Genomic DNA, 24079 nt, shown 5'->3' on the forward strand with positions numbered 1-24079 from the left:
TTTCATTATTAATTTATTTTTTACACAATATTTTCAACTACCGTCAGAGACCTCTATAACTATAAGAATCCCAATACAAAAATATTTTCATCTCTTTTTAACTATCCGTAGTATTGACATGTTTACTCTTTTTACAATATACATATATATAGTTCATATATTCAATTCTCAATAGGCTATTTAGTTATATATAATTTTAGATTGTAAACAATGTGATGTATTCACAGAGGAGTATATATGTATATTTATATGGTACATATGTATAGCAACTTCATTAAGAAATGGAATACAGTGGCTGGTTTTTGTGTCACGCGGACCGACCGCGCGGAGCGATCCACACTGGACTAATATGTGTTAACTTCAAGGAGCGTTTCACGGCTCAGCCACAACATTGGTCTAAGCGCGACAGCGGTGAGCGGCAGCCATACATGGGAGCGAGACACAGCGATGGGACTTTTCATTCGCACTTATGGCTGCCGCTCACCGCTGTCGCGCTTAGACCAATGTCGTGGCTGGGCCGTTAGAGTGGCGCGGACGACAACATCAACTTCATACAAATTGGTCCGGTCCGCGTGACACTGAAACCAGCCTTTTATTTACAATCTTAGAAGATTCATTAAAAAACGGATGATAATATCATTAAAATTAAACAACAGTAGAAACATTATCTCACACATTTATGGCAAATTGTTAATGTCCACAAAACAATTGTAATAATTTTACCATTTTTCTTCAATAGACAATTATAAAACACAACATTGCTATATTTTACATAGTCTTAAATCGAAATAAATAAATTATTCTCTAAAATAGTGTATTGCTTATTGTCAAATAAATTTAAAATTCTAGAAAGATCCCTTTAGGGCGCGGTTGTGCAATTCCTAGTTTTCATTTATGTACTAGACTTGTGGATCTAGTTCCACGGAATGTGAAGTTAGGCTCAACTACAATTTACAAGCCCTAAGTAAAGCAAGAAAGGAATGTATACAACCTCTAATAATAGGTATATATCTTAAACATTACGTCGATATCACGCGATGATATGAATTATTCGAGTTCAAACATTCGACAAAGAAAAATACATGAAATAAAGGCATTCACACAGAAAATACTGATAACATAAGTACGGCCAGATCTACCTGGAGATTCGAAAAGCATAGAGTATATACACAATAGCTAGTACCGTGAGACCACCCAATATAAGTCCAGTCACCGGCTTAAATATGTGATGATTTCAATACCTTGTCACATTAACGTCTTGTTTGCAATGTCATACGAAATTGTCAAACGATTAAAAGCGACAAGGTACAGAAATCATCACTTATTTATGCCGGTGACTGTCCAAACATTTATGCGAATCTATATTCGTATAAATGTTTGGACATTCGAATAAATATTCGTCTGTTTTCTGGTATTTTAAGGTTAGATAAACATTTGATTTCTATAAAGGGAAGAAGAAAACTATGTCATTGTATAACTATACTAAATAGAACTGGGTGTAATCGAATGTAAAATTCTTTGATAGGGACTGAGCTCACACTTTTTTTTCCATACTAAATTGAACCTTATCACCGGGCCAGAAAGGCGTTCGTGTCAGACTAGCAAAAACGTGTCCACATGAGAGGGTCAAAGTTGGGGCTGGTGTCTCTCTCGCACGTGTGACCAGTGTTAAAAGTATTACTATAGTAGTAGTATTTTTACCTGTATGCTAAGTTTATAAACTTTTTAAATTATTTTTGTATTATATCCAGTCCAAGGTATTAATTCCGTGTAATGAATTGGTAAGTCATCACTCTGAAGCCATTAAACCAAAGATTTGCATGATTAAAAAAACCTTCAATGGGTATTTAGTAGATTTGGTAGTAACTTTGAATATTGACTGGTATCCCAAAATTATGACAGTGATGATCAAATGATTTTGACAGTGGCAATAAGTGCGAGAGGGACACAAAGCCCAACTTTACCCTCTCATGTGGACACACTTTTTGGCCAATCAATTCTATCTAGGTTATCTATAATTATGTAAATAGATGGTGATCATTACACGTAATCAGCATAAAATCAAATATAAGATTGGCTTGGCACGTATACCTATTGAATTACGTTTTGAAGTTGTGGACTATAGTTAGCTGTTCTTACGATACTCGCTATGCTTTTTCAGAAAATATAGAAAATGAAAAAAAGATGAGATTAGAAAGATATGTCAGAAAAAAATAAAATCTCTATTTACGTCAATTAAAAATCTAGGTTTACATGCGCTAAATTCGATTTTCCCGCACAAAAACTGGATAAAAATAAAATACGTCAACATTTTCAATTATTACAAACAATTTTAAATTTAAGTTTCGTATTTCGTCCGAATTCAATTTAAAATGGTTTTCGTTCGAAATACGAATTTAATAACCGGCAGCGCAAGAGCTTAAAATCATTATTAATTTTAATCAAACATTAAGTCACTTTTGCACTGTCGGCGAAAAAGAGTCGCGTTTAATGCCACTCAAAATAACTAACTCAAATACCTTAAAACTTACAATCAGTTAAAAATGCCACAAGATTTTACCGCGGCTTTCATGTGTAACATTTTGGATATTTCAATAAACCTTCTCGAATTTAAGGAATTTTATAAAAACAATATAACTGGCAAGCAGTTAATTCTTGACATCTTAAAAAGAAAAATGGACGCGAAAGGAAACCTTGAAAATCAGCGCCAAGTCAGTTATATTCTTTCTTTAAATATTCCTTAAAATTCCACGCTCTTGTGTAACTTATATTGCTACTTGAAAGTTCCTAAGCAATAACAGGCACTATGTTGGGAAATATCAACTTTACAGACTTAGGAGTAAGCCTTAACGACATCCAATGACACTGAGGTTCAGTGCGGCGCAAAAATTTCGTGTATTGACTTGTTGGCTTTGATATTAATTATCTAATAATCAAATGATATAGATGGAAATAGTTTAGTGAGCCGATTTGGAGAATAAGTTCGATCAAGATCGGATCGATTTACAATTCTTTAGCCCTACTACAAAATATGTGGCACCATTTACAAACTATCAATTGCAAATGGCGCCCCAATAATGGATAGCTCGTTTGATTTGAAGACCGTTGTGAAGTTATCAGTCAAACATTGGCGCCAATCGACCCCAACATATGGCCGCTAACTTCATACTAAAATTAACCTACTTCATACCGGTCGTTTGAAACACAAATTCATGAGGTACAATCACTGTTTACTTACATCAATATATAAGTTACGAAATAATAAATAGGTTTACTGACAAGAAAACCCAAGGTCAATACACGAAATTTCTCACCTCAGCCAGGCAAGCACGGTCGCGTGATGAACTATATAACATCAGATCCTTTTCGCACTATTTGTAAGAGCGATAGGGACCGATGCGATAAAGTTTATCCAACTAGCGTGCTACGGCCGCTCACGGATAATACGTCGTAACGAAGGCCACCTTACCCAGCCCCCTGTAGGGGGCGTGACGCCGCTAGCAGTCGCGGTCCTCCTTCACGAGCTGCGCGGTGTCGGCGCCCGTGTCCGCCGCCGGGTCGAGCGCGCGCGGCCGCTTCGCCCCGCGAGTCTCGGTCGACGATGGGGAAATTACTGCGGAGACCACTTTGTCTTTCAACTCGTCTGGGACTTCGTAGATGCCCGCTGGAAGAGAAATTGTTATGTTAGCTATAAATTCAACATACCTTGCCCATTTTATTTTACTTGTCATTAGCAGAAACGTTTGCAATCGATGCCAATAGGCCACTTTTAAATTTATAGTCTGTGTATGTTTGAAAATGGTCATTTTAAAAAAGCTTGGCTACACTGCCGTTCGTGACTTCTGGCTTCAAGTTCTTTAACGATACTTTTTTGTGTCGCGTAACCGTTATGACGAAATCAAGAGATAGGTACCTACTAGATATAAATGGGGCAAAATCTCTGAGTGGGAAGCTTAAATCTCGAATCAGGGATCCGGGAGGCAGGCTCAGCAGACGATAGCAGGATGAAATGAATTCCTCATTGAGGTAGTCAGATACAACATTGGAGGGATATCAATGGAAAGTTTTTGTCCAGCAATGAGACACGATGGGCTCTACCCTTTCTTCTGGCGTCTTCTAGATTGCTTAAGCAACTAATACTAAACTATACTTAAAGGCTCAAGCTCTTCACTGCATCATATATGGGATTTGAGAATAGAGAGTATGCTGGAAAGCCACATCAGAATTCCACGTCGAAACCCTGGAATGTTCTAAGACTAGACTGCTTAGTACATAACAACATCACTAATACTTACGTAAAGGCTCAGGCTCGCCAGCCGCCGCGCCTCTCGTGACCGCATCATACATGGGGTTGGAGAAGTCTCTGCCCTTCCTCCTGGCGTCTTCTAATGAGTACGCTGGCTCAGCCACGCCTCCAAACTCCACGTTGGAGCCTTGTCTGAAGGATACGCTCTGAGAGGAGGCTAGGCTGCTTAAGCCACCGCCTTTGCCGCTGAAATAGAAATTATTGATGAGTATTTTTAAATATTGCGAGATACCTATTAAAATAAAACATAGGCTAACATTGCTGTTATTGTGAAGGGTAAATATGCAATCGACTCATGCTTGACTAAGTTTAAAATTTAGAAGCTCAGTTTGTTTATGCATAGAATCCGAGACTTCACACCGACACTCTTTTGACAGACACGGATTCATAAACATGTAAAGAAGATATCAATAAATAACGATTCAGTAATTCAAAGTGCCTATCTATTGCTCCAGGGACCTCCTGCAAAATACAATTGCTAACACTTTTGAGGAGCAGTTTTTATAGAAATCAAAATAGCTTGACGTTCTTCTCAACTGGGTGTGTCGTTTACCAAGTTCGCGCAGACTTATGTTTGCCACACCTTAGTCAAAGTGGAACGAAGTTACTTTGAGGCTAACGTATTAATTGCAAAGGATCGAAATTCGTAATAGATTTGACACTGCTGTTACAAAGATAGAGGGATCCGTCGGTAGACACTGCTGCACTCCAGTTCACCGTTACCTTACGCTGCTGTCCTAAAGCTAAAATGGAATATTTGCAAGAGTACTTACAATGGCCTCTTCCTGATGACGAACCACGCCGCCGCACCAGCTATAGCCAGCAACAACACAAGTAACACTGGAACTAGTACCGCAGCAGGGGCGGATCTCGTCGCCGCCTCCGCTTCGGCACAATACGGCGGCAGAGACGGCGCGCGGCAGATACACTCCAGCTCGCCCGACGCGGTCTCGGAGCAGATGCCGCCGTTCTGGCAGGGGCAGATGCGTGGGAGCGGGCGTGGTACTTCGGCAGCTGTGGAAGTAAGTAAGTATACATAAGAGAAGTAGTTATAAATCAGTAACATTTGCAGAAACAAATGCATAACAGTTTTAAAATAGAAGTGATTCTAAAGATCTTCGTGAACAACGATTTTCGAGTAAATGGGTTTAACGAACAACCAACAACCAGTACACTAAGGTTCACACTTCGTAGCTCGAATTCTTACCAGCGTCATAAGCTAAGGAGGAATCAGAATTCAACAAGGCAGATGCGAGCATTGATTTGACTAACAGCCACGAACCGACCAGTCATGTTACTAGGTATATTAATGAAGTAGTAACTGGTTTCTAATAGTAACTGTTCAGTACCGTAGTAGAGATAGACGTGAGAACTGAGGTTGAATGAATAACCACCTACCACCACGAAGGTCATCTGGTACCTTAGGGCAAGAGGTCATGACTCTTGTTTATACTAGTCGGATCTCGTTAAGAAGGTAGGAGTAAGTACGAACCAGCATCACAAGCTTGCTCATGAGCGATGCCCTTAGGTTTCGGCATAGCTGAATCTGGACAGGCGCAGCGCCGACCGCCAGGCACGGCGAGACACAGGTGAGAGCAGGGGTTGGATGAGCAGCCGCTGCTCACTGAGGTGTTGTACCGACGTGGATGGTACACTAGAAACAGAAGGATTAAACTATTAAACATCAGTCGAGATTTCATTAGACGTAGTTTAGTAAAATGGCTGTAACCCCCTAAGGTGGAGCTGCTTAGAAGCCAGCAGTATCTATCGGTCACTTTACATTATCAATCAAAATCTCATGCGAAAAACGGACCACATAAGAAAGTAAATTATGCTCTTGAATGTAAATAATATTTACCTACTACCAATTATAGGAGAAAGTCCATGTGTCACTTGAGGATGTCTATTCGGCTTTGTTTTGGCCAATTTAAAAAAAAATCGCCTTAATGCAAAACAGTAAAATGACTGACCAAAAGACCTTTACACTGTATGGAATGAAAGATTTTGACTGACCTTTAACAGCCGACGGGTTGACTAGATCCTTAGACAGTATAAACGGCACACCACGTCCGAATTTATCTTGACGAACCAGCTCTCCTGACTCCCTCGTCACCCAGAATAGGGACGACTCAAACACGTCCAAAGACACTGGATGTTTTAGCATGTCTCCCTTGAGAACCGTCTTACGGAGCGATCCATCTGGCCGCATCATCTCAATGGTATTCAATTTCGTGTCGACCCAGTAGATAGTATGGTCCATAGCATGATCAATAGCCAAGCCAGTCGGGTGCCTAATATTCTCTGTAATAATCGGTCTGCGTTGAGAACCATCCATCCAAGCGGTTTCGATCTTGGGCGCTGAGCCAGCATCAGCCCAGTACATTTTACCTTGCTGTGGGTCCACCACAACTGATGTTGGACTTTCAATGCCTACAGTGACTAATGCTCGTCTGTATCTTCCGTCAGTTTTAGCAACCATGACGCGGCCGCGTGGTTTAGATCCAGTCCTATCAGTTTCCGTCCAGTACAAGTTATCACCAATGTAATCTACGGCTAAAGCTGTGGGTTTTGAGCTTCCCTTCATGTTAAGATCTTGAGCGAATCCACTCTTAACTTCTCCATGTAGCGCATTAACCATGTAAGATCTCTTGATGGTCTTGTCATAACTGTCAGCCCAGAAGACCATCTCATGCTGAGGATCGTAATCGATGGCCTCAATGCGTTTCTCTGAGGAGATGATATCGTATTCCTCGTTCTTGTCTTGCACGAAGCCTCGGATTTCGGGGCCGTTGGCGAACATTAGCACTACATCTTCTTCCGTCGCTTTGCAGACACCGGAGAGGCTGTCAGCCAGTCTGAAAGAGAAAGCATTTTTTTCAATATTATTTATTACATCTAAAAAAAAAAAAAAAAAACTATAATAAATAATATAAAATTTTTTTTGAGAATATTGTTTATTTAGCTCGATGAACCAACAATACCAATATTCTATGCGAAATAAGTATCAGAATTTCAGTGAATATAAGGAACGGAACTACCAAGTTTTTTCTGACTATAAGGAACGGAAAAAAATATGTAATTTGGATTGAGCGTGGGTCACAGGTAGGAAAGTGGAACTCACTTACCAATACATAAGAACTTTTAAAACGGGACTTAATAGCGTAACAGTAACCTTAAGACTAACCTCCAACGGTTTAAACTAGTGTAATACATAAGAGTTCAGCCAAAGTATGTCCATCTGATTTTAATATAGCAGTAGCATTAGCTATCGCTTTGAGTACTTACTTGAATCCTTCCCTACAGCTACAGCTAAAGCTGCCATTTAGGTTCGAGCACAGCTGCGAACAGTGATGGTCTCCCGTAGCACACTCGTTCACATCTTCACACCGCTTAGGGTCCGCGTGAGATATGATGTAACCCTGGTAGCAGGAGCAGATGTAGCCACCGGTACCGCCGGTCAGATTCGTGCAGAAGTGTTCGCAGCCACCTGGAATAGAAATGCATTAATCCCATAATCCACATGATGAAACTTATGTTCGGTGGAAGGAAAGCATAGAGGAATAAGTAAGGGAAGAGTTGTAACTCCATACATCAGTAAATGCGAGTTATTTGTAGTGACATCTAGCGACAATCACGCGTCGGGTAACGACAGGAGTTAGATGGGCTTCGGACTAAAAACATTATAAACCCTTGAAACTGCAGATACTTGAAATTACACAATAGTGGAAATTGTCGCCCAACAGTAACACTTCGCTGTTCATTGCCAGGAAATATTGACGATGAGTAACAATGTTACTTATCAACACAGAAATAGGCACAGAATAGGCTACTTGCCTCCTAGTCAAATCAGCTTCTTTTTAAGAACTGTCAAAACGAATTTGAACGATTTGCTAATATGGAATTTATATGAAATCGAATTGAGTAACGTCACGGTCAACTCGGTTACTTTATATTTTTCTACCTGACTTATTAAATAGAAAATGTATTTAAAAATAACTTCTGTCCACGTTTTTCTTATAATTATCTGATGCTTTATTTAGTGCATGGTATAAAATATTTGATTTTAACTACAGTCAAGTTCCCTATTGCCTGTGTCAAGTTTCAATGTCACTGTGGTTTGAAAGTTTTTTAATGTGCAATTGGAATGTTGCCATACCTTTAGAGATCATATCGCAAGTCTTCGCATGGTGACAACCCCTCTCATCGCTGGCGTCTCCACAGTCATCCGACAGATCGCAGAGTTGCGTTCGCTCCACACATCTTCTGTTGGCACATTGGAACTGCGAGTACGGGTCGCAAGGTTTGGCTCGGGCCGCGCATAGCGTCATGTTGTTTTCATCTGATCCATCACCACAGTTGTCTACTCCGTCACAGACTTGGTACCTGAACGGGATATAATAAAGTTAAAGATTTTTGGTTCAAGATTGCTTTAAGAAATTATGATTCTTGCTAACGAAACGAAGTGAAGGTTAAAATGAACGAGAACAGAATATGAGAGTTTTAGTAAAGATACTTAGCTTGACCTTGATTGGTGGTTTGGGAGACAAATTACAGAATACTTGGACAGCCCCATGACAAAATGTAATATAGACAAGTATTTTTTATAATTTGTTAGCATGTTGTGTTCCACTGCTGGCCAAAGGCCTCCCTCCCTTTCTTTCATGTATCTCGTAAGACAATATTTGACCAATCTTTTCGAAAGACGTCAAGATCGTGCCGCCATCTTCGCGGTCTGCCGTCACGCCGCACAATGTTAAGTAAGTAGAGTTTTCATAAATGGCTATCACTTTTTCATTGAGTGTTTTACTCCACAAGGCCAGACCACCAGGGCACTAGCACGTTTCGAATACGTTACCTGGGCACACAGCGGTGGTTAGTGCAGTGGAAGCGCCTGAGAGTGTCACAGTTGAAGTTGGTACACAAGGCTGGGGCTTCGTCACTTCCGTCACCACAATCGTCCGCTCCATCACAGAGGTCCGATTGGGATACGCAGAGGTTGTTCGCGCATTGGAATCTGCAAGAAGACGTACAAATTTAATATAAGAAATTTGTTATTAGCTCGGATTGTCACGTAACAGACAATTTAATTTTGAATGTGTATTGCAAGAGTTTTTAGAAAAAAATTACGTAACTAACCTGCTCTCGGGGCAGTATCTGCCACCAGGGAAGCGCGGCGGGCATCCAATCTCGTCCGACAGATCGCGGCAATCCCTGTCGCCATCGCAACGGAAGTACGACGCGATGCAATGTCCCGACTTGCACTGGAACGTTCCATTCTTGCACTGGAAGCCGCCGCAAGACATCTCATCAGAATTGTCTCCACAATCGTCCTCGTGGTCGCAACGCCATCTTGAGGATATACACTTTCCGTTGCCGCATTTGAATTCAGATTCTGAGCATTCTCTGTATTGATGTCGGCAAACTCCTTCTGCTTCATCGCTTCCATCGCCGCAGTCGTCGGTGAAATCGCAAAGCCATTGCTTCGGTATACACCGCTTGTTCTCGCAAGTGAAGTCAGTCTCCGAGTTGCATGAAGGACAGTTCTCTGGTAGCTCATCAGATCCATCTCTGCAGTCGTCTTTTCCATCGCAAAACAACCATTTAGGTATGCACCTGTAGTTGGACTGTCCAGGACAACGTCTCCATCCAGTAGTACAGTTCTTCTGTCTGCACATGTATGCTGGTTCATCCGAGTCGTCACCACAATCATTGTCGAAATCGCACATCCACAGTTTCGGTATGCAGCGGCCATTTTTGCAGGAGAATTCGGTGTCTGGGTCACAAGGTCTATTGTGACACATTAATGGGTCTTCGTCGCTGTTATCTTTGCAATCTGTGTCACCATCACACTTCCAGCTGTCTAAGATACAGCGGCCGCTAGCTTTGCACTTGAATTCGAGAAGTGGGCATTCGTGTGCGCACTCGGCTTCGTCACTTCCGTCTCCACAATCATCGGTACCATCGCAAATAGTAGCTGCAGGAGTACAGTTGGTGTTCTTACACTGGAAGGAGCCAGCTCTGCAGTGTCTTACTGGGCAGGTGTCAGGTTCATCCGAACCGTCCATACAATCTTTCTCGCCATCACACTTCCAGAACCAGGGAATACACTTCTCATCGCGGCCGTTACATCTGTGCTGACCATCAGTACAGTTGGCAATACAAGTCTTCATATCTCTAGCTAGGTAATATTGGTTCGGGCATGCACATTTGTATGTCGTCGCGCCTTCCTCACCGTATCCTTCGATGTTCAAGTAACTTGACTCGTGAGGTGGAGCAATAAGACATAAGTGTGAGCATCCACCATTGTTATCGCCGCAAGGATTGTGGTACGGCAGCTGCCTTAGTGGGTGAACTACATGAATATCATAAGGTCTGTGGGTAGTGTTTCTCAAAAGAGTGAGATTCTCTCCGGAATGTTTGTTGGCTTTGCTTATAGCTTTAAGATTCCAGTCCGTCCAGTAGATTTCATCATCGAACAAGCTGATAGCGAAAACGTGAGGTACTTTATCTCCTGAAAGCACGACATGTCTGTGTTTTCCTTCAAGATCAGCCGATCCAATGTAGTCTAAATGAGCGTCAGCCCAATAGATTCTGTCAGTAAAGTAGTCAATAGTCAAAGCGTTTGGCCAGGCGATGTCATCTTCCCAGTTCAAAATGGCGGTAAAGTTAGAGCCATCCATACCCATCTTTCCGATATAAGCTTGGAGGTGCCAAGATGTGAAGTATAGGTATCCAGTGCCAGGATGGACAATAATAGCACGAGGGTCGGCAATGCCAGTCTTTAAGGTCTTTCTACGAGTACCGTCCAATTCAGATACATCAAGGTTCTTAGAATGTCTGTCAAGCCAGTACAGTTTCCTTCCGATCCAGTCTACAGCTATTCCTTCCAAGCCATGTGAGTCATGCCTGATAACTACTTCCTTAGTAGGATTAGGGTCCGAAAAGTCTGAGCGATAGATAGTTTTGGCGGAAACGTCCGCAAAGTACATCTTGTTTTCTTTAATATCAAAGTCGATAGCCACGACGTTCATTAGATCCTGGTGGACTAGATTGTAACGAGTAGCGTCTGTGGACATGTTTCTGACGTAATACTTGTTGGTGAAAATGACCCAGGCTGTAATATTATCCTTTCTCTTGCAGGTATGCTCATCGGCTTCTCTTTCGTAGTACCGGTCGTTACATTTACAATAGTATGATCCTGGGGTATTGGAACAATATTGAGAGCAAACTCCTGGTGTTTCCACACATTCGTCTATATCAGCACAAGCTTTTCCGTCTGATAAGAGCTTGTAACCTTGGTTGCAGTCACAGTAGAAACCAGTTAGCGTGTCTATGCATTTGTGTCCACATTGGTTGCTCTCTAACTTGGCGCATTCATCAACGTTACAATGTGCAGGTTCATCGGAATCATCTGCGCAATCAGACACCTTATTGCATACAAGTCTGTTGTCGATACACTGGTCGTTGTTACATTTGAACTGTCCAGCAGGACAAGTCTTATTCTCCTTGTTACATCCAACTTCGTCAGAATGGTCACCACAATCATCTTCACCATCACAGCGGAAATGATTGCGGATACATTTGAAGTTCTGGCATTTGAATTCTTGGTCTGTACACTGTTTGTAAAGAGAATTGCAGTGTTTTCCTTCGTCGGAGCCATCGCCGCAGTCGTTATCGTGGTCGCAAACCCAACCTTTGTTGATACAGCGTCCATTGGTGCATTGGAACTGGTCTTCAGAGCAAGGAGCGGGTGTAGCGCAGTGATGTATAGACGCATTTTCGTCGGCACCGTCAACGCAGTCAGGGTCGCCGTCGCACAACCATTTGCGAGGTATACATTGAGCGCGATTCCAGATTTTGTTCGCTTCGCAAGTGTACTCAGTTTCAGCGTCACATTTGCGCTCATTACATTGGTGTCTTTCGTCTTCGTCACTGCTATCGAGACAGTCGTTATCTCCATCGCAGATGTAAATTCTTGGGATGCAGTTGCCATTGTCACAAGTGAAGAGATCGCCGAAGCACGTGCGGCCTTCCGAGCGGCAGTATTCTGGTGGTTCATCGGCACCATCTCCACAGTCATCATCACCATCACAGTACCACGTAGCGGGAATACAACGGTGGTTTGGACAACGGAAGCTGTTCTGCGGACACGTTCTCTGAGCGCAATGCAGTGGGTTTTCATCTGAATTGTCTCCACAATCGTTATCACCGTCGCAAAGCCAATAAGGTTCAACGCAGATATTCGTCTTTTCACATTTGAGATGGTTAGCTGGGCAAGTGGTGTTCTTAGGGCAACGCTCGTGCGTTTCATCCGACGTAACATTATCTTTGCAGTCATTGATTCCGTTGCATACTTGAGACATCGGTATGCAGCGCGAGTTGGCACAAGTGAATTCTCCATCGGCACACGGCGCGTAAACGCAGCCTTCTTCGTCAGAGCCGTCTTTGCAGTCATTCTCGTGGTCGCACTTCCAAGATTTGAAGATGCAGCGACCGTTGTTGCAGCGGAACTCGTGAGGGGAACAGGAGTGGTACGCGCAGTAATCGCGTTGTTCATCAGAGCGATCGCCGCAGTCGTCATCACCATCGCAAGCCCACATACGACTGATGCATTTGCCGTTGGCGCACGAGAATTTGCCAGCATCACATGTCACATTGCGCGGTACACACATTCGACCTTCGTTGACAAGTTTGTAGTTGTCATCGCATTTGCATTCCACTGTATTGTTGGGAGCTGGGTGGCAGGAGTGAGCACAACCTCCGTTGTTGATGTTACAAAGGTTTGCCGTGCAAGTTTGTCGGCTTGTGCTGTAAACGTGAATATCTCGTGGTGAATCTTCTAACCTCTTCACCATCTCTACCATATTCGCTCCGGTGTGTTTCTCAGCGCGATATACACCGCGAAGTTGTAAGTCAGTCCAGTAGATATAATTACGGAATACTGTAATCGCGAATGGGTAGATGGTAGCGGAGATAAGGACCTCACGATCTGATCCGTCCATTCTTGATCTTTCGATTTTTTCTCGTACGGCGTCCGTCCAGTATAGCATGGAATCATCAAAATCGATTGTTAGGCCACTAGGTTGAGAAAGGTCTTTGTCGATAATGGCTTTCTTTAGGGATCCAGCCATAGTGGTTCGGTAAATCTTGCCTGAAGTTCCGAATCTCCCCCAGTCGGTATAGTACAGGGTTCCGTTGCATGGGTGTACTACAATAGCTCTGGGTCGTTCTACTCTAGCGATCATGACAATCATTGAGCCATCGAGATTCATTGCGTAAATTGAGTTGTTAGAGCTATCAGTCCAGTAGATCTTCTTCTGAGTCCAATCATAGGCAATACCCTCAGGGTTGATGTTCTTTTGTAAAATGTTATGGATAGTTGAGGGATCAGGGTTGGTTGATGGCATCCAGGCGATTTTAGCCCACGGGCGAATCTGAGTGAAGAACAGTTTGTTGTCAGCATAATCAAATTCAACGCCGACTACGTTGGTTAGGTTGACGATGGGTTTGAATGGCGTGCCAGTGGATTTGGGGTCTAAATTGACGGCACGGATTTCGGTTCTTGTGGTGAAGACTAGATATTCGTCTACGACTTCGCATTTGCTCGGGTTGCTCTTTGAGACTTGGCCTGTGGCACAGTCGCAACGGTGCATGTTTCCTTGGAAACTGGCATCTGGAGGGAAGCTGAAACACAATTGCTCGCAACCGCCGTTTCCTAACTTTCTGCACGGATTGCTTTCGTCTATCGGCTGGTTGTTGATATCAAATATGACTATATCTCTCAATTTTGGCAAATTTGTTCTCATTTTCTCAGGCATGGACATATTTCCTGGCAGTTTAGACGCCTTGTAGATAGTTTGCAAGTTTCTGTCTACCCAGTATACGCTGGTCGTGTGAATAGCAATACCCATAGGGTTAGGCAAGTTGGAGCGGATCACCTGCCTATTTCCACCGTTGTATGAAATCTTCTGAATCTGATCCAGTTTGGAATCTACCCAGTAAACGTCATGAGATAACATATCGATGGTCAGATCTCTAGGGTTTGAGATTCCTGAGCTCACAACTGGTTCCCATTTAGAGCCATCAAGGTACGATTTGCCAATATGGGGGTATTGACCGTAGTCAATCCAGTACAACAGTCGCTTTATCGGATTTACAGCGAGTTCTCTTGGGGCTTCCATAGTTTTCTTGACAAGTACTTTCCTGTGAGATCCATCGAGCCAGCACATTTCTACATAATTCTCATGTGGGAAGACGTTTGTAAAGTACAAGTTGCCAGCAACCCAATCGATAGCCAGCCCTCGAATTCCATTGCTACCGATACCATCTTTGACAATGTGTTGCAATTCTGTGCCGTTAGGTCTGATACGGAAGATACCGTTCCACTGTCCGCGGTTGAATTCCACCCAGTAGATGTAGTTCTCAGCGAAATGTACGTCCACATGTAGAATGTGATGTCCCAAGCCCGTAACTGGGACCATAGCTTCAGCACTGCTATCCAAACTGTATCCTCGAATAAGGTCGAGTTGTGACACAACGGCAAAAGTCTTGTAAGGCACACAGTTGATTTCATTTTCTTTCTTGTATCCTACTGAGCAGGCGCATACTCTTGAACCACCTTCACCAGGGATACAGATCTGTTCGCATCCGCCATTATTCTGCAAGCACGGGTGATGGATCATCTTTCTCTTCTGGAATATTGTTAAAGATTTCAGATCGCTTTCATTGTCCATGATGATTTTAATGTTGTCACCGTTAGGGAGGTCAGCCTTTATTATCTTCTCATGCCTTTGGTCTAGGACGTAAAGTCGTGAGTCAAGAACTGCGATAGCTTTAGGATACGAGATGTCATTGGCCTCTGAGAGAACTGTTCGTCGATCATTGCCATCTGTGTTGACGCTGCTGACACTGGCTGGGTATTGCGTGCTGAAGTAGATGACCTTCTTCTCGATATCGATGGTGATGGCTTCAGGTCGTTCGATGGCATCGACTAGAACTATCGGGTTGGTGCCGTCCATGTTGGCGCGTCCGATCTTCGCTGGCACACCGTAGCCGCCTTCGTCTGACCAGAAGATTTTTCTGGAAAAAGCAAACCATGTTGTTAATAAAAAAAAATATTCTAAAGAGGCTTAAAAAGTCTACTAAATACTTCATAGAATCTGAATTTGTAAGTGTTAGTGCGTTTTCACATTATCCGATCCGATATCGGATGTAGGACCGATATCCCATTCATTGAAGACGCCATCTTTGATTTTTTCCTTTGAAATCCTCCTGACATCGGATAGGATAATGTGAACAAGCACTTACGTCTTCTCATATGTTTAGAAGGTAAATTCGTTCCAAATGGTAAATTCATTAAATCGTAAAACAAGAGTATGAGATATAACTTACCCTTCCGTAGGATCCAAACAGATGCCCTTCGGCCTCGCAATAGACAGCCGGCTTCCATCATTAGCCAAAATAATAGTTCTGTATTTAATCTTCCCATCGATCCGGACCATCTCGATATTGCTAGCGATCCTATTGGCCATGAACATATTACGACCCAGCCAATCAAAGGCGATGGCTGATGGTGCACCGACGATGCCGGTGTCATCTCCGAAGAACTCTTCCTTGTTGCCGCCTCCGTAAGGCATGCTGTAGATGGTGCAGTTCTCATTGTCTTCGCTGTCACCAGAGACGGATTGGAGCCAGTATAGCATGTGACCTTGACGGTCGTAGTCGATTTGAACTCCTCCTAAAAACAAAAGAAGACTGTGGTAAGGGATTCGAACTCTGTAGAATTTCACAAAGAGTTGAAGTAGGTGGAGCTACCGAAAGAAGCCATAATTTTTAATATTATTAAGAGATATCTCTTTTACATTATATATCAAAGATATAAAAGGTACCAGGAAGAGGAGGATGGACTGTGTGAGACATGATATAAAACGAAAGATGACGGGTATGTATGGCAGAGGAAGACATAATGCCCCGAACCCAAGTGACTGAGATAAGGGCAAGATATAAAGCATACCTTGAACACCAACAACTGGTGCAAGCTGACCGGCCTTGCCTGAACCGTCGGGTGACAAGTCGATGATTTGGGATCCCTTTAGTACCATCAGGTATGCGTTCTCCTCTGAAAGGTAACAAAAAGGTTATCATTAGTTTCTAATCACACACACACACTTTGTTAGCAGATGAACTCAAAAACCAGAACAAGTCCTTACCTTCCACGCATTTTCCTTCAGAAAGCAGTTTGAATCCAGGCTTGCAATAGCAAGTGTAACCTGTTGGCTTGTCCGGACTAAGCAAGCACAGATGCTGGCACGAGTCAGGCTTGCAAGGGTTTGTATACTGCGGCTGCAGCGATGGATGGTGCACATGGATCGAAAGAGGCTGAGAGATCAGATGAGATACCACTGTTTGGTTAGTGCCTCTGAACTTGTGGGCTGACAGTACTCTGTTCAACTGTCTGTCTGTCCAGTATAACGTGTCTTCGAACATTGTTAGTGAGTGCGGATGTAATAGGTAATGGCTTCCAGCTAATACTTGCTGCCGTCCTGAGCCATTGTAGTTACAGAAATCGATGAAATCTAGCTTGGAATCCGCGAAGTATACGCGTTGCGTTGCTGTGTCGAGGGTAAGACCATTAGGCCAGTAGATTTTTGTTGTGATGATTGCCATTCGGTTGGATCCGTCCATGCCAACGCGTTCGATACGAGGGTTCTCTCCCCAGTCAGTCCAGAACAACCATCTTGCGCTTGGTGCGGGGTCTAAGCACATTCCTCTGGGCTGAGTAACATTTCCACTCAACAAAGTTGTTCTTGCGCTTCCATCTTCTCGGGCTACTTCAATAGTGTTCAGTTTACTGTCCAACCAGTAGATGTTTCCACCCACCCAGTCGTAAGCCAAACCTTCAACTAAGTCCAAGCCAGTGGATACCAAGACTTTAGGCTCGCTTCCTCGATCTAACCTTGAAATTGTCTTTAATTTCATATCAGACCAGAAGATTGTTCCCGTGTGCATATTGGAATCTGTAGCGACGACGTTTTCGACGCTGATCGGGACTCGTTCTAAGCCTTGTTCATTAAGGTCCGCTACTAAGATAGAATGCCTGTTAGAGATGATGAGGAAGGCACTGGAGTGGTTGTTAGCTTTGCACATATGCTTATCAGTTCCTAATACGTAGCCATCTACACATCCGCAGTGGTAAGACCCTTTAGTGTTAACACAGGTCTGTGAGCAAAGGCCTGGTGGGTTGCATTCATCAATGTCTTTGCATCGGAAGCCATCAGTCTCCAGTTCTTCGCCCGCAGGGCAAAGACACAGTGGTCCATTAGGCGTTTGCTTGCACTCGTTCGAGCAAAGACCTGCTTGGTGTTGACATTCGGCGAAATCGCAACTGGGTCCTGGAAAAAGTATACAAGATTTAAATGGTGACTTAAAGAACATCACTTTTGAAGCTATTTTTGACAAAAGGCAATAGTCCCTTCAATGAAATAAGGACAAGAAAGTTCGAATCAAAAAACTCTGACATACCTTCATCAGCTCCATTAGGACAGTCAAATTTACTATCACAGACTTGTGTGAGGTTAACACAGCGAGCGGTGACTCCTGGGCACTGCCATTGTCCTGACGGGCATCTGGAAATTAAAGAATTTCATTAAAAATAGATCTAGGTCATCTAGGTGTAGAAAAATAACGAACAAAATCACTGTGACGAGTTGGAGCCACGGAATATCATAAACGGTGTAGCCTGAGGTGCAGCAGACCGAAAAGGAGATTTCGATGCGTTTTATTTGGATTACCGGGAATCACGTACGAACGATAGGGAATGAAGGAACCCAGAGTAGGCCTTTGCCCAGCAGAAAGATTACGAAAGTAACAGAAGTCTCAGTTACCTGAAAGGTGGAGGCTTGCAAGCATGCGCCGTGCCCTCATCAGAACCATCTCCACAGTCATCTCGTCCGTCACACACGTAAGCCTGGTACACACAGCGTCCTGACGCACACTTGAAGTGGTTGGGCGGGCAGGCGGCCGCACCGCAGGTGGCCGGCTCGTCGGATAAATCTTCGCAGTCTGGTGAACCTGGAATAACAATCAAACATACAAGTTGTTGGTAATACAATAACTGTCTTAATTAATCGGTAGAAAGATTCCAAGGGTCCGGACCCTTGGAATCTTTGTCTAAACTAGAACTTTAAGATTAAATTAGAAATGGCGGACAGCAGGGCAATAGATCTAATCTACAAATACATCCTTGCCTTTATTGATAAGACAAGCCTTCGGTCTTTGGGTAAGCTAGTTGCAAAAACTTACCATCGCAATACCAAGTCCTCGGTATACAAATCCCAGAGCTTTGACACTGGAACTGCTTATCAGGCGAGCACTGATGCGGTGCCAACGACGGACAACCAGCCTCATCGCTTCCATCGTTACAGTCCGGTATGCCATCGCACTTGTAAGCTTCCTGGACACACTGCTTGAGGTCGGCACATTTGAACTGGCTGGCGAGGCAGGAGATGGGAGGGCAGTCGGCCTCGTCCTGTTTGTCGAAGCAGTCGTCATCGCCATCGCAAACCCAGGACGCGGGGATGCAGTGGCCGGTTCGAGGGCAGGTGAACTGGAATTGGAAGTGGAAATTGTTAATTTTTGATAATTTTTAGCTTGATGCTGTTCTTGTCTTAACATGTTCTTTTCGGCCAGGCTTCGTATATTGTCTTTGGAAATAAGTCTTCTGGAAATCATGGCAACTATAGCAAGTAGGTAGGTAGTTCCTACACAATAGGTACCTATTTTTCATCCGACTCTAAGAAGTTTTCAAAGACATAATAAAGGTCCACTCACCTGGGGCCCATTTCTCAAAACTGAAAGTTACAAGCGGAAGTTTCTTTCTTACTCGTCAACTAACTAACTTGTCATATTAGACATTGACTACCACTTGTAACTTGTAACTGAACAGAAATGGGCCCCTGGAAGTAAAGACAAGTATTTTTCGCACAATGTGTCCGGTCCAGATGACCGATTGTGGAGATGGGTCAGAACCCATCTCCACAATCATTTTTTGAGTCACAATTCCGAGTACTAGGCACACATCGTCCGTTGTCGCATTGGAACTATCGCTCGTCACATCTTCGCACTCTAATTTTAAGATAAACTCACCTGGAAGTAAGCACAAGTCTTCTCCGCACAATGTGTCCCTTCATCAGAACCATCTCCACAATCATTCTCCGAATCACACTTCCAAGTACTAGGGACACATCGTCCGTTGTCGCGCTGGAATTATCGCCCGTCATATCTTCGCACTTCGCAAGGGTATTTCCCTTAAGATAACTTCTTAAAGATAACTCACCTGGAAGTAAGCACAAGTCTTCTCCGCACAATGTGTCCCCTCATCCGATCCATCTTCACAATCATTCTCCGAGTCCAACTTCCAAGTACTAGGTACACATCGTCCGTTGTCACACTGAAACTATCGCTCGTCACATCTTCGCACTCTAAGGGAAATACTAAAGGTAAACTCACCTGGAAGTAAGCACAAGTCTTCTCCGCACAATGTGTCCCTTCATCCGAACCATCTCCACAATCATTCTCCGAATCACATTTCCAAGTACTAGGCACACATCGTCCGTTGTCACACTGGAACTGCGACGCGGAGCAGGTCGCGTTGACGCATCCGCTCTCGTCCGAGAAATCGCCGCAATCATTCTCACTGTCGCATTTGAAAGTCGCTGGGATGCAGCGGCCGGATTTGCACATGAATTCTGATGCGCTGCAGGTAGTTTCTGAAAATAACAATGATTAAGTAACTATTAGAAAACGATCTGTAGTGTCTAAATCTCCTTCCCATTTAATAGGATTCTGTTAAAGGGGAAGGAGATTTCCTTCAAGACCTTTCTTCTTAAGTGCCTGAGAAGTCAGAAGACATGACAAATAAAAATTTTAAGGGCGTAGATTTTATTCTTCTATCAGCAGGGGGAGTGCTTTAGGATCCAATAGAAATATTGTTAAAACATACACCGTGTTTATTTTGTTTTCCGTTAATTTCGAGGTTCATCATCAGGAACCACCTGTATATTAAATGCTTTTTGTTAAATTCGATCGATTTTCGTTGCCATACATAATAAATGGATTAATTAGTGTGAAACGATCTTAATCATAACATTAAAGTAATTGTCAAGTTTTTGACGGCACTTGTCAAAACAAATAAAATTAGGAAGTGGTAAGGGATGCCACACACGTGTTCAGTAATTTTTTTTTTAATAATTCGATAACCGTAAGAGTTAAGAGGCTAGTTTTTAGAGAAATTTATTGTATTTTAACTAAAGACTCTTCCCTTAAAGTTAACGGAATTCAATAAAAACAGGGTGTATAATATAGTAAATTTGTACCAGTGCGAACATAGAAATGTGCTAACAATATTTTTTTAAGGAACCCTGGTCCTTAGTATAGGTACAGACAGAGTTTGCAAGTACAAGCATTCATATGTATTTTTCTCGAAGATAACCATTAATAAAGTCAGAAATAAAGCTTCAAAGTAGGTAAGACAAAGCATAAGCATAACAAAACTTACTGGTGCAATTTTGCTCCTCATCGCTGTTATCCAAGCAGTCGTCATCTCCATCGCACACCCAACTCTTCGGAATACAGCGCTGGTTGTTACAAGTAAAGTCCCAAGTGTTCGGACAAGCCTGCACTGGGGGTTCCTTGTTAGGATCCGCTACGCAACTCACCCCATCCACATCTAACTTCTCTCCGTATGGACAACCACACTTCACTTGTAACAATTCTGTGTTGTTTCTAGGGATAGCGAAGCAAAGCTTCTGACAGTTTCCATTCCTAATCGAACAGGGTTGGTTTGGATGTATCTTCTGTATTTCTTCGCTGTAAACTTTGACACCGTATAGCCTGTTTGTCTGAGGTTCTCTGACCATAATATCTTCCTGTTCTCCTGTGAGCTTATGTAGTCTGACTATAGCATCTAAACGCCAGTCGGTTATGTACATGAATTCTTTGTAAATCACAATGGAGAATGGATGCCTGATGAGTCTTGAGTTTACTGTTTTGACATCAGTACCGTCTAGTTTAGCGTGCTGAACATGGTCTAATAAAGCGTCGCACCAGTAAACGCGATCAGCGTCGAAATCTATGGAAAGACCGTTGGGCCAACCAAGAGTTACGTTCTCGAAAACAAGTAGACCAGTTCCATCTGTATTGGCACGGCTTATGTTAGCGGGACGATCCCATTCCGAGAAGAATATGTAACCTTTATTCGGATGCACTACAATAGCTCTTGGTCTTTTCAGGTCTTTGAGCAAAGTTCTTTTGTATGTAACATTTGTTGTAGATAAAACATTAAGTGTGCCTTTTCTTGAGTCAATATAATACAAATTCTTTGACGCCCAGTCGACTGCTAAGCCTTCGACTCCCTCATTCTGCGACGCCAACACTATTTCCCTAGTTGATCCATTCCTATGTACTCTATAAATCACATCTTGTAAAACATCAGAATAGTAAATATGATTATCTCTAGCATCAAAGTCTAAACCTACGAATCTCGCCCTCCTAGAAACTACTGGCAATATGGCTTCGCTGAAGCCTTCTATGACAGGGTTCAAGACTTTGCCTTTGATGAACCTCTGTTGGGAGTACATTAGGAACTCGGATACGATATCACAGCTTCGTAAGTCTGTTTCTAGTTTGTAGCCAATGTTGCAGGCGCATCTGTAGCCTAGTCCGCCGTTCTGCAGGGCGGTCACGATGCACAAGTGAGCGCAGCCACCATTGTCATGTCCACAAGGATTGTTAACTGAGGTTTGCTTCAATGAGTGTATGACACTGACCGCTTTAGGGTCTCTTATATCTTTCATTTTGTAAATGGCTTGTATGCTGGCTGAGCCTTCGAATTTGTTGACGGAGCTGATGCCTTGTTTGGTGGCATCGGACCAGTAGACCCTATCTTCAAACAGGGCCAGGCGTGAAGGACTAGGGACCTGCTGTCCGCGTAGCACTAGGAAGCGATGGTTGCCCTCATAGTCGACAGTTTCGATGTAGTCCAGTAAAGAATCGCACCAGAAGACGCGCCGAGCGATGATATCGACGGCGATACCAGAGGCTTTGTAAGCTGCTTCTGAGACGATAGATTTTGCGTGTGTGCCATCCATGTTTGCTCTTATAATCTGAAAAATTAAAAGAAGCGTCACAATTTGAAGTTTCGAATAAGGGTTTCTTACATTGCGCTTATATGAAGTTTGTATAATATGTTCTCGTCTAATTGCCTCCGGAAATTCATTGATTGAAATAAACTGATCCTATTTTTTCCCCTTAGCATTTGTAGCTTGAAGTTATTCTCTCACCTGATTGTTGTCAGCAACGAACATAAGTCCTAGCATCGGATCCAACGCAATATCAGTCAGGCTCGTCAGATTACTCCCCAAAACTACGGCATGCCATCTTTCATCTAACTCAAAGACATCAATCTTTTGGCTCACAGCATTAGCGACATAAAGTTTATCTTCGAGCAATTAATCAAATTACAAAAGTCTTACCTGATTGCTGTCAGCAACAAACATAAGTCCTAGCGTCGGATCCAACGCAATATCAGCCGGGCTCGTCAGATTACTTCCCAACACTACGGCATGCCATCTCCCATCTAACTCAAAGACATCAATCTTCTGTCCCACAGCATCTGCCACGTAGAGTTTGTCTCCAACCCAGTCCACGGCCAGGGCCACGGGGGCCCAGGAGCCGGTGACGGTGATGTCGTTCTCGTAGCTGGTAGCACCGGCTGGGGAGCTTAGGTGTTGGATGTGGATCTGAAAATGTAAAGATACGGTTTAAATTATTGAGCACTGGCTATTGAGCAAAGACATATATAACTCCGTATAGACGGATAAAGTCTAAGAAAAAAACGTACCTCAGTACCATACAGAAAAAGGTACGGTGGCCTAGATGGCATTACACCTTTGGGGTACGCTCAGCTAGATGGCGCTAATATTAATATTTGACATTTTAACACATATCAAGCTAACAATATGGGCCAAATTATCAAAACTGAGGTTCAAAAGTTTTAACCCTGTGCCAAGAGATGGCAGTTTAAGCACTGTGATTACACATTTTACTTCGACAGTAACTTTCTGTGATACTCGATCCTCTTTGCTATTGAGTAAGTAAAGGGATTGAATATAGGTAAGGTATGGCATGTACGGTATCCCATAAAAGCGGAAGTATTTTAGTATGAAATCAATGCGCTGATTCTTAGGATTAAATTGCAGCTATATGAGCATCAGTTCCATTTCCATTCCATGATTGTAAAATGGACCCGAGATATTTTTGTTCTTACTTACTGCTGACTGTTACTATGGTGTTAACCATTTTTGTTTTAGTATAAAATACGTTGTAAACTTACCTTTCTAGTTTTAAGATCGGACCAGAACAGCAGGTTCTTCTTAAAATGGAAGTCTAAGCCAGCGGCGGCCGTAGCGTTAGCGAGCACAGTGGGTGCACGTCCATGCATGTCCATACGAAGGATCGCCTTTTCGTAGGCCAGGAGAAGAGCGGGCGCGGCGGAAGCGGAGGCCACACAACGGGAGCCATCCACGAGCGTGTAGCCGGGGGCGCAGGCGCATTTGTAAACTGAAAATAAATATACAAGGATGATTAAAAGTTTATCTTATTGTATGATAGTTTTTCTTATTGGATTTTAGAAGAAAAATCAGAAGTTTTACGCAAAGCAATAAACTGACATTTTACACCATATATGATGCTGGCCGGGGATCAGTTCAGGTCAAC

At 43.0% G+C, this 24079-nt stretch overlaps 1 protein-coding gene across 2 annotated transcripts in view; it reads right to left on the reverse strand.

The window, feature by feature from the left end:
• Positions 1-660: 660 nt before the first annotated feature.
• Positions 661-24079, reverse strand: part of LOC125231594 (low-density lipoprotein receptor-related protein 2) — a 490961-nt gene continuing 467542 nt past the window's right edge. For both annotated transcript variants that reach the window (XM_048137051.1, XM_048137052.1), the window contains 19 exons: positions 23697-23923; positions 22837-23103; positions 20862-22467; positions 19814-20073; positions 18608-18911; positions 18190-18376; positions 17828-17931; positions 16516-17697; positions 16320-16424; positions 15698-16043; positions 9443-15385; positions 9162-9320; positions 8463-8689; positions 7592-7793; positions 6320-7161; positions 5799-5960; positions 5080-5320; positions 4296-4492; positions 661-3664 (listed from right to left, as the gene is read on the reverse strand). In XM_048137051.1, coding sequence (XP_047993008.1) covers positions 3498-3664; positions 4296-4492; positions 5080-5320; positions 5799-5960; positions 6320-7161; positions 7592-7793; positions 8463-8689; positions 9162-9320; positions 9443-15385; positions 15698-16043; positions 16320-16424; positions 16516-17697; positions 17828-17931; positions 18190-18376; positions 18608-18911; positions 19814-20073; positions 20862-22467; positions 22837-23103; positions 23697-23923 — 12728 coding nt within the window. In that variant the 3' untranslated portion in view covers positions 661-3497. The remainder of the gene's footprint in view (positions 3665-4295; positions 4493-5079; positions 5321-5798; positions 5961-6319; positions 7162-7591; positions 7794-8462; positions 8690-9161; positions 9321-9442; positions 15386-15697; positions 16044-16319; positions 16425-16515; positions 17698-17827; positions 17932-18189; positions 18377-18607; positions 18912-19813; positions 20074-20861; positions 22468-22836; positions 23104-23696; positions 23924-24079) is intronic.

The sequence above is a fragment of the Leguminivora glycinivorella genome, chromosome 12, assembly GCF_023078275.1.
Source record: "Leguminivora glycinivorella isolate SPB_JAAS2020 chromosome 12, LegGlyc_1.1, whole genome shotgun sequence".
NCBI classification, from domain to species: Eukaryota; Metazoa; Arthropoda; class Insecta; order Lepidoptera; family Tortricidae; genus Leguminivora; species Leguminivora glycinivorella.